This window comes from Anopheles merus, chromosome 2L (genome assembly GCF_017562075.2).
Source record: "Anopheles merus strain MAF chromosome 2L, AmerM5.1, whole genome shotgun sequence".
NCBI lineage: Eukaryota > Metazoa > Arthropoda > Insecta > Diptera > Culicidae > Anopheles > Anopheles merus.
Genome location: NC_054083.1, coordinates 28,044,754 through 28,056,142, shown reverse-complemented (window position 1 = coordinate 28,056,142; position 11,389 = coordinate 28,044,754). Strand labels below are relative to the sequence as shown.

Below are 11,389 nucleotides of genomic sequence, written 5' to 3'. Positions count from 1 at the left end.
ACAACACTGGATGCAATCTGCCACAAAGAAGAAGGCGAGAGAAATGTTTGTACAGTAGATGATGTAGAAATTGTTTCCGCAAATGTATAACCACGACTACAACTGGAATACCAACCACTGCTCTGTTATTGATAAATAAATTCAAACAAACCAACAGAAATCAGACACTCCCGCCTGGGGTCCGTATCCATATTGTTACCACCCTGTTCTACCGCCCTGTTCCGCACACACACACACACCTTTGTGTGTTGCGTGAAGGAACCGAAGGACGTGTTTTGTGGAACGAGGGTGCGTGAGAAACATAACTGTGGCAGAACACCATTTACTAACTTTAAACCACGAACTCCAATCGTTTTCGGGTTGAAATTATGAGGTTTGGACTTTATTGGCCTAGTTTTTGTTTGTTACTCTCCGTAAATTTCTTTATTATATTGAACTGTTAAAAACACTTTGATTGTTTTATCTTTTCGATCCTCTTTTTGTCACCCAATTTGCTTGCGACCGATGCTAAAAGCTTGTATAAAGAAGGCTCGTACTATGCTTATATGCTTATCTGCTTGCAAACGAATTGAGACGTGCTTCACCATCACACCGCTTCTTCGTTTGGTCTTTTCTAGTAAACCGTCACGGCAACCTTTACTAAACGTAAACACACACACGCGCACATACACACTATCAGTACAATTTGGTGCACGTTTTACACTCTCTTTAAAGGAAGAAAAACACACACACACACACACACACACAGACACACACACTACAACAAAAAGAAAAAAAATAACAAAACAACAGGTAACGAAACATCAAATAGTGTAATAGCAATCGATACCGAAACACACCGAAATAGGCGGAGTGGTGTGGTGGATCTTATCTAGATAAAAACTAAACTAGCCGAACGCGAAGTGTCGTATCGAACCGAAGCATCTTGCATCTGTTTTTATTTTCTTTTTGTGAATGGAGGGCCATATAGTAAGGAAACAAACGAAGCAAACAAATTCAATGGACACAACGTAGGTAACAACGTTTGAGCATGGGAAAATTGCTGGTAGAGTGTGTGTGTGTGTGTGTGTGTATGTGTAGATAAACACACCGAGCAGACAAACCGTAACTAACACAATTGCAACAACACAAAAAAACAATACTGGATGTTAATTGAAAGCGTGGGGAGTTAAGAGAAAACCAAAATCGAAAACGGGGTAAACGAACACGCGCGAAGTAAGTAACCAAGTTGTTAAGGAAAGTTATCTAATTCTACTGCAAAAACGAAAGAACATACAAACAAAACAAAACAAAAAACAGTCAAAAAACAAGTCAAAAGCATTGAGTAAATTATAAGGAAGACATTAGAGAAGAAAAACGAATAAGAAAATTAAGCAGTGCGCGGTGACAAATAGTAAGCGTAAAGAAAAGGAAAACAACAAAACCATACTGTAAAAGCAAAAACCGTGTCGTTAATGCCGTGTACACTAGCGTCGGTGGCAGGGAGGGAAAGCGAAAGCTGGTAAGAAACACAAAAGCAAACATTAACAAAACAAAACAACAACAAAAAAAAGGTTAAACAAAACAGTTGTAGGTAATCAGACAGAATTATAGCGTGTAAGCAAACCAGAATAACGCAAAGAAAGAAAGGGGGGGGAGTAATATTAAGCATTCGATTATGCCAAGAGGGTAGTAGCCAAGGGGGAGGGAAAAATTAACACATTAAAGACATTTCCACTAGAGAACAAACAAAAAAGCGAAACAACATACCCATACACTTGGCCGAACTCAGCGAAACCGGGTCTCGGTAGAGGAGGAAGCATTCAACTGCAGCAAGCAAACCACTCACACAAACCGAAAAATGAAACAAAACAACCTCCCTCCCCTCAGCCCCAACATACCGATCGTTAAATTAGTCAGTTGAGTTGTAAGTGTTAGCCGTGTGTGCGGAAAGCAACGAGAAGGACCTGGATCCGACGGAGAGGGTATCTCTGGTGATGATGAAAGTGTGTTCACCAAAGGCGTTTGTTGTGTTGTGTGCATACATCCTGCCACCGAACAGGCTCGAACTGGCAACCAGTGTAACGTGGAGCAAGGGGAGGATTTGTTCGAGGTACTTGTGTCACCACTTGTGTTTAGCTTTTCGGTACACGCGTGTAGGTCCAACCTGTGCCCCAGTATTAGTAGCTCATGTCCACCTCCCTCTCCACGAAAACCCGCCGATTGTGAATCGCACGAAGAAGATGATAATGATCACCACTATTTAGTGAACACTTGACCGCGAAAGTGCTTGAGAAGCCCTGACTGCTAGGGTTTCCCTTCTCGAGCAGTTGCGATTGTTGTTAGAAATACCGAGAAAACAAAACCAAAAAAATCCATTACTCAACAGGAAGCGATAGGGGCACCACAACGATTCGTAACGATTCCTCTATGCACAGATCCACACATCTACACGCACGCAGACATGCACACAAACAAACACTCTCAGACGCACACAAACGCATACATACAAATGCATACGTTCGCACACGTACGGCAAACATTGTTATACACCAGTTCAGGTGTACACGGGGGTAGATGCAGCACGACGCGATGAGTGCACGCGCTGCAGAAGGATACAACATCAAATGTTATGGCCTTACGAAGGCACGCGCACCAGTACCAGAGCACGTATGCGTACAGTTATGAACAGCAAGAGAACAAACGCTTGAACTTTTTTCTGTTTTCAGACCAAAACTCTGTTCAATTCTGTCTTCCGAGAGCCTTTCCGCTGCTGCATCCTTTTTAAGACTCACTCACACATACACGCATGCACACAAACATGGACACAAACTCACGCTGTGCCGAATGGTGCAGTATTTGTTGTACTCATTTCGCCCCGCCCCAATGAAGCATTGTTGATCTTTGTTGAGCTGACTAGTGAATAGGAAAGTTATATTACGTTTGTGTTCTGTGTGGCGAAAGTTTGGAAGTGTTTTATGTGCAACGATCAAAGGGTAGGGCTATCTATCAAACGATCAAAGGGTAGGGCAACGATCAAAGGGTAGAAATCTATGAAGATATTGCGACACAGCCCTTTGCTATCCATTTTGCCGCCAGTGGCAAAACGGACTTTGCCAAACCAAAAAAAAGGTTGGGGAAATAACAGAAACAGACAACAAAACACACAATCACATAGTTGAGATTTGAATATGAACACACCAAGCGTTTAGCAAGTATAGTAAAAGTTTCTGGTTGCAGGAAACAAATTTAACAACAACTACAACAACAAAAGCATTTTAATTTAGTTACTGCTCGTGTAACACAGATTGATCGTATGTATAAATTTTAGAAAGGAAAACAACCAGAAGCTAAGTTCTGTTCAACATGCTGTTCATAATTCCAACGCAATCGTTAATGAATGAGCATGATTATATAGCCAAAAAGGAGAAAACAAAGGAAAGGCAGAAACCACGAGTTAAGTGAATAATAAAAGTTAAAGAGTAAATATATACCGCCACAAAGTCACACCAAAACATAAAACGAAACAAAAACGAAACAAAAAACAAGTCAGAAAAAATAGAAAAAAAGATAACGTTGAAACCAAAACACACACGCACACATACTTACACACAAACAATTGCCAACTTAAAAGTGGTGCGTTGAATGCAAGTAAAAACAGAGATGTAAGTGAGTTTAACCTAATGATTAACTACTTGGAAGAATGACAAATGGCAAACAAAACGTACACACAACACGCAACACCGTTCTCGAGCGCCAAAGTCGTCGAAGAAATCGAAGCGGAGAGAGGAAGGGAACATGAAGATAAGAGAGAGAAAAAAAAACAGAAGAAAATACTTCAAACCGAACGGAATAGGTTAAACAAAAAACGGCAGAAGAGCAGCAGCAGCAGCAGCAGCAGTGAGGAGGACAAACACGAAAGTATTAAAGTATTTTATTTCAATTTATGATTTCTAGCGAAAAACAAAAAAAGGGACAAAAAAACAAAACTAATAAAAAGAAAAAGAAAGGAATAAAGTATTAATATCCGAAAATGAACAGCGTTTGTTTGATTTCTTTTGCCTTCTGTTCGTTTTACAAAACAGTACACCGAAACCCACCTCCTAGAAAAACCCTGCCATGTTATATGTACCTGTTTGTGAGAGCTCCTCTGTGCACTTATCTGTCTGCTATCTGTATGTGTGTGTGCGTGTGTGTGTGTGAGTGCATTTCCATGTGTCTGTCTGTGCATGGAAATTGATGTCAAGAACTGTGTGCATCTTTTTCTTTGTTTCCTTCTTTGTTCTGGTGTTCTTTCCAACACTTCTGCTCTATCTACTATTTGTCTGTCTATTTTATGTAATTGTTGTACTCTTGTTCCTCTCTATATCTTCGCAACTGCTCTTGTATTTTGTCAAGTTTGTGTGTGTTTCTTCCCCTATCTAGAAATGGCGCGGCTCGCCATTGGTTACTATTGTGATGTGCCGTTTATCTAACTCATCATCTACTTCTAGCACTTTTCTCTTCCTACAAGCATTACTATACACTCTGTTCACCTTGTTCCAGTGTGTCTTGTCTGCACACCTACTCATTCTTACTTGCTGCTCTTCACTATCAGCTTCATCTTGTTAGACCACAATACATCACCATTAACACGAACCACACAAAATGTAATAAAGCCCAGATTGTCGGCAAGTGTAGCGTAATACTTAGGAATCTGTTAAGCAAGGCACTGTAGATACATTACCAGACAGCAGAGAACGGGGATGCAAGCTAGCTGAAGCAATTGCTAGAGTTGAACAGTAAAACTGCCATTGATTTGTTTACATACCTATCGTAGACAGTCTACAGTAGTGTTGGAACAATAATCACCAAAAACAAAACATGTTTAAAACTGGAAACAAGTTAAGAAACATACCCATATTGAAAAGATTGTCCACAAAAAAAAAGAGCAGAAGCAGCTGGACTGCCTTCTGTCTAAAGCAACGCAAGGTATTGTTGTTTACCGAGGGCATAGTAGGTAACAGAACAGACGCATTCAATAGATCTAATTTTAAAAGAAAACCGTGTGACTTATTTTCATGCTACTTCCTTCCGAGTTATCGCAACACCCGAGATTGGCTGTTGATGCGTGCAACATGTGCAACGTTTAAGCGAACACAAAAGCGTTAAATATTACTTCTTCTAGCTAGAAGTTGAAACTGTATGCAGATTCAAATTGCAAACACTCATCTATCAACCGTTTATTCCAAAACCGAACGCTAGAACGTATCCGACCGTTGGTTAATACTTCACTCTATTCAACCATTGTTCATTGGTGACTTGTCCAGCTTCACAAAACGACACACCCGCTCGTCACAAAAGAGAAGAAACAACCTTAACCCAGTGAATAGATAACAGAAGTAAAACTTAAAAGAAACAAACCAGCACAAACACGTTGAAAACGAGTAACAAAGTAAAACACAGCAAACAAAAGAACTATATTAGGCCTTAAAATGCAATACATAATATTTTAAAAGTAGTTGTGATAAAAAAAAGTGAAGCCAAAACAGAGAAATAAATCCAATGGTTAAAGGAGGCAAACGGTGAAGCACAGATAAGCCGGCGAGCGTCAGCTGAAACGGAATGAATGATTAACAATTACGTAGAATAATAACAAACTATTATCTATGCAAAACAAAAGCAGAACGGGCTGTCCGTGCATTTGCCATACCCGTCTCGTAACGGGGTCGATTGATCGTGCGCGCGAGTTGGCTCCCGCGTAGGCTTTGAAAACGATCGGTAAGCTGTTTGTTGTTTCGTGTTGATGGAAATGAATTCCGCCTATGGCTTCAACTATTGAATAGTCGTTAATGAAACAGTAAAACACTCAACCCTATTAGAGCTACTTCTAGAGAGAGAGAGAGAGAGAGAAACAAAAAAAAGCAAATACGAAAAAATAAATGCGAGTCATGGGCCATAAGGCATCAAGTGCACACAATAACAGCACGAAACGAAGCACAAGGTGTTGGCACCAAAAAAAATAAAACATAAACGCTGATCTCTCGTTGATCGTATAGATATATATATGAATTATAACACTAGCAAGTAGTATGGTATGTTGAATTGTATTTAATAGTTAACATGGATAGTTGCCTATAGTGAGATTGGAAAACGAGAGACAAGTAAGGAAACCACAACAACAACAACAAACAAACAAAAACAAAACAGCCAACATGGAGAGGATGATGTTTATTAGCATACGTAAAACGGAAAGAGTGGAAAATTAGAGAGAGAGAGAGAGAGGGGAGAAACCTCTAACATTTTTTGCTTTTTTGGTAACCGTCATTTGTTATCCGTTGCGAACAGAGGAACTAAGCAGAAGAAGAAAAAAACCAACCGTGTTTTTTCTTTTAAATGTTAGTATGTATGTTATAGGAAAATGTCCCATTTTGTCAGCGTGCCCGCGTGCGCGTGTGTGTGTGTGTGTGGCGGGTCGAGTCGGGTCGGGGCATGCCAAGAGAATTAGTAATAATGTTAGCGTGTACCTAGCTCACAGCACAGCCCACACTGTGCTACTGTGCTGTCGTGGATTATCGCGGGATGGGAAGGCACTAAATAACTAAAGTAATAAACAATAAAGACTCTAAAAATTAACAAGTTATCTCTCATGGTGATGGTGTGTGTGTGTGTGCGTGTGTATGCGTGTGTGAGTGTGTGTGTGTATATGTTAATGATTTTGGGTAACGATTGCTGGATGAAAACGTTTGCAGGATACGGGTCACCGCCATTGTCCCTGCACTGCCGTGCGGGTGTTAGGCTATGCGAGGGCAAAGAGATACACATCACATCACAATACACTATAATCCGTCACATCTTAGTAGTCATCACTGAGAGAATGATACACACTCCATCCGTGGAGGAAACCATTGTTAAGAGTGTCAAATTGTTGCTGGAACGTTACAAGCTTTTAGGTAATTTGGCTAGAACCAGTTACATGTGTGGAGCAGGATGACTGGGCAAGCAAAACAGCTACCTTTCACACGGTAACACACATTTTCTCAGCTACATACACACCGACACGATACGTGCACCGCACTTTCCATACGTAATTTACTAGCAAACAATAAAACACCGCTATCGTACCACTAGCTCTTATACGACATTACCATGTAACGGAAAATGAAGTTGTCCCCACGAAAACACGCCAAAAACACAAACGCACGCACACACACAGAAACAAAAACGCTATGCCCTTTATCCTTCTTTACGGCACCGAACCGGCCAAATCAAATGCAGCGTGCGCCAAAACTCCCCATCCTCCCACCAGCATAGGCAGGATAGCATTGAATAAAACAAAACAAAAAAAAACATATATACAAGAAACGGAGTAAACTTGGCCCACACGAGCAACGGTACTCAAACGGAGCGCCCAACACAAAGCCGGTACAGCCACACAAAACAGCCAACAACGGAGACCATAGCGAGCAGCCACGCCACTGGGCGGGCCTGGGGGTACTTGTACAATTGTGACATAGTAAATCGTAACGAGTAGGTATAATCTAATTCACGATCTCTGTACGAAGAACAGCTAACTAGAATTTGATGAATTCCCTATGTAGAAAGTCGTAGAATAAAGATAATATATGAATTACAAACATGAGAATAAATCACGATTCGAGTTCGCTTTTCATTTTTCTTATTTTGGGGCGCGGAAAGAAGATTGCCGTTGACTGGAGGTAAGAATTTTTTAGAAATATTTAGATTGTTTATTGTAAATTTGAAAAGATACGGCATAATTTGATAAGATAGCATAATTTAATTATGCTTTTGCACGAAACATCCATTGGAGATCGGTTCCATCCTAAATGCTCAATAACTAGCTAACAACCTGTTCAAAATTCTTGTGATCTACATGATCATGAAACACGTGTACTAGACATAATTTTGCCTCATAATATGCTCATTTCTCCCGTTTCTATACATACTTTTATTACATACACATAAAACATTCTCTTCATTACAAAGCCTTCATTATAACGACCAGTTTTGTGGCAAATCTTTAAATGAAAATCCAATTCCGGCATTTGATGGTTCATTAAATAGACGTTAAAGTTTACTTTTCACATGAAACCTGCTTGCACCCAGATAGCACCTAGCACCCAGAGCAAGCAAAACCAAGGTGAGGTAGGTAGCAAGCTGTTGCTCTTGAAAATTGTGCCGAAAACACACGCTCTCCTCCTCCAGAAGGAACGAATGCGGCGCCTGCGTACTTCGGTATGCCATATAGGGCGTACTTGTGTTCGATTTTACGAACGATAGTTCATTTTGCCACGGTCTGTCGGTAGAGACCAGACATCGTTTAACGCTGGTACCATCGTGCCATTGCTACACTTGTTGATAGTGAGTTTTAGCTATCGCGATTAGTTTGAGCCCGGTTCGATAAGATGTGCGATGTTAAACTGTGATGTTAAATTATTCTTCCGGAAAATAATGGTGAACAAAAGTGAAAAAGCTGCAACACTGCCTCCACAAAAGCATGCGGTAGGAATGAATGTCGAATCAAGATTGGTGGTGTGAAATATGGGGTAGTAAGGATTTGTTTATCGTAGAATTGTTTTTCTTTGCATACACAATGTTCTATGTACGATTCACTGTTCCCATAGAAACGGCTACAAACTAAAGTTAGCTGGACGCAGACTAGCGTTCGAAACATGCATAGGAAAATACCGACTGTGTAGTGCTGATTGCATACATTTGGGAGGTTTTCCTAACCCCGACAAATACGTTCGGGGGTTTTTTGTTTCAGAATCGTCATAACGAAAGTGTGAGGAATCAATCTTTTGTAATTAATTTTTACTTTTACTTCTCATGGCAAGGCTCACAAATATTATATCCTACAAAAATGATAAAAATACCATTAATCACTATATTTTTCGTTTTTTTCAGTAATCATTTATAACACACAACAAATCAAAATAAACAACGGAAACATGAGGGTTTTAATCGAGATATTTATATTTGTAATCCTCTCATTCACCGGTAAGTAAATATGGCATCATTTTTACAGCTATGTGTGTGTGTTTAATACTGGTTTCAACACCCTTTTCCAGTGGTACTCGCACGCGAAAGGCGTAGCGTGTTCTACGTCAAGCACAACTCCACCGAGAAGAGCCAAAAGTCGGTTTCATCGAGCGATGAGAAACCGACCCTCTGGCTGAAGGACCACGATGCACCCCGGATACGACCGCACTTCAGCCTAACCAAAACGTCCAACTTTTTGTTCGACCTCAATCGGTACCGGTGCAGCGAACCGGTCACCCCGGACTGCATCAATCGGACGGTGCTGTTTCGGGCCAAAATCATTGGAGAGCTGCGCAAGCGTCTGAAGGAACCATTCACCGACGGCGATCACTATCAGGTTCGGTACGGCCGGCAACTGGAACCGGTCGCCAGTCCCGTGTGCCGAATGATGCGGGCCAATGTGCGCGTACTGTCCTGGAAGGAGCCGCCCTTTACGTGGAACGAGATCGGTAGCTATCTGCCAACCAGCCCACTGTTCGGTGACGTTACCAATGGGAGCTGTGTCATCGTTGCCAGCGCCGGTTCGTTGAAGCGATCGCAGCTTGGCTCGTTCATCGACGAGCACGACATCGTGATGCGGTTCAATCACGCCCCCACGGAGGGGTACGAGGCGGACGTTGGTTCAAAGACTACCATCCGTGTGGTGAACTCCCAGGTCGTAACCAAACCCGAGTATCAACTGCTGACAGCGCCACTGTTCCGGAATGTCACGATCGCCGCCTGGGACCCGGGCAAGTTCGATCAAACGCTGGCGGAATGGTACGGATTGGATACGGTTGGAAGGTACTGCTTTGGGAGTTCAGTAGGATAATAGAGCCATTTTGGTGTGTCATTAGGTTAGCAACTCCGGACTTCAATTTGTTCGATAACTTCAAAAAGTTCCGGAGCAGCCATCCACAGTCGAATTTTCACATCATCGACCCGCGCAGCATCTGGCGGGCTTGGACTGCACTGCAGGATCTGACGGATGTGTCAATTCGAAAGAACCCTCCAACGTCTGGCTTTATCGGTAAGCTGGAGCACGTTACACTAGAAGCTCTTGGTCTTGGAGTAATAATGTATGATCGTTCAACTTCCAGGGCTGGGTCTTCTATTGCCTGTCTGCCGCTACATAGACGTGGTGGAATACATACCAAGCACTCGCATGAACGGGCTATGTCATTACTATGACGACGAGGTAAGCACCTTCCTCGGCTGGGTTCTCCTCCGGCTCTCTCAGTCCCTCTCACTCCTCAATCTGCCATTCCTCAGCTAAACCTCGGCTGTACGTTCGGTGCATGGCATCCACTAGCGGCGGAGAAGCTGCTCGTCTTCCGAATGAACTCCGCCGACGACTACAGCGTCTTCCAACAGGGCACCGTCCGCATCCGCACCGATCAGCTCGAACGGTGCTAGTTGCGAGGGCGACGACTTCCGGCACCTGTCCGACGGCCGATCGCCGATGAATAAGGAGCAATGGAATCTCTTCACCAACCCTCCCTAACATCGAAGCAAAATGTCGTCGCTGGCGCGAAACAATTAACAACGGCACGAATTAATTAAGCAATTCAAATCGACAGCTGAGGTCAGGACGGCGCGTGCCCGCGACTGCAGCCAGCGCGCTCGCACACACACACACACAGCGGCATTAGACATTCCATCCAGAGTGGGTCGATCGGTAAAGGATTTGTGTGTATCAAGATTAGAAATAAAGAAGCCAGTGAGGAGAGGACAGAGAGAAAAAAAACAATACACGCGCTTCTAACACAACGAGTCGGTTCTTCTTCCTCCGGCTCTGCCGGTATGTGAGCTCGGAACGGGGGACGTGAGTGCATATCGAATTGGCTGACATTTACACCCGCCGCTGTGTGGCAGTCGTGGAACGAGAGCAGCAATTAAATGACCACTGGCACGCTGGAGGAATTTTGCACCTTTACACCTTTAAAAAGGGCGTTTATGTGCTTAGAGCTCGACTTCCCGGCTGGTGTGAAACCTTGCAGTTATTTATCGCATGCTTCGCGTTCCGTACGGTTCTTCATGGTGCAACGACTTACATGAACTTATCTGCACCCAGTACGACCCCGGGGAAAAGCTGCAAGCATCACACGGTACGCTCTATGTGCCTCTAAGGGTGAAGATTTATAACGCGTCCAATATGTTTTCACTGCAATTTTAACTACCGGAAGCCACTGCCGGACACCGGTCTGCAGGCCCATGCCAACCGCGAAGCTGTAGTAAATCGGACTTTTATCGCTTGATCCGATCGCAAGCACATGCTGCACATACGCAGCCACTGACCGAAACGTGTGAAGCCGCTCAATGCGTAGACGGGCAAACACCGAAAGAGATGCACCCGCGCGTCTTTTACGACCTGAACTTGGCAAGTTTT

General features: G+C 42.9%; 1 protein-coding gene across 1 annotated transcript; it reads left to right on the top strand.

Annotated features, from left to right (window-relative positions):
- Window positions 1–8,440: 8,440 nt before the first annotated feature.
- LOC121592302 (beta-galactoside alpha-2,6-sialyltransferase 2) lies at window positions 8,441–10,735 on the top strand (the record flags this gene model as incomplete). Its single annotated transcript, XM_041913701.1, is given in 7 exon segments — window positions 8,441–8,470; window positions 8,472–8,481; window positions 8,887–8,979; window positions 9,051–9,780; window positions 9,858–10,030; window positions 10,101–10,198; window positions 10,273–10,735. Coding segments are annotated over 7 exon segments (1,278 nt in total), but the record flags the coding sequence as incomplete, so codon positions are not given.
- Between the last annotated feature and the right edge of the window lie 654 nt (window positions 10,736–11,389).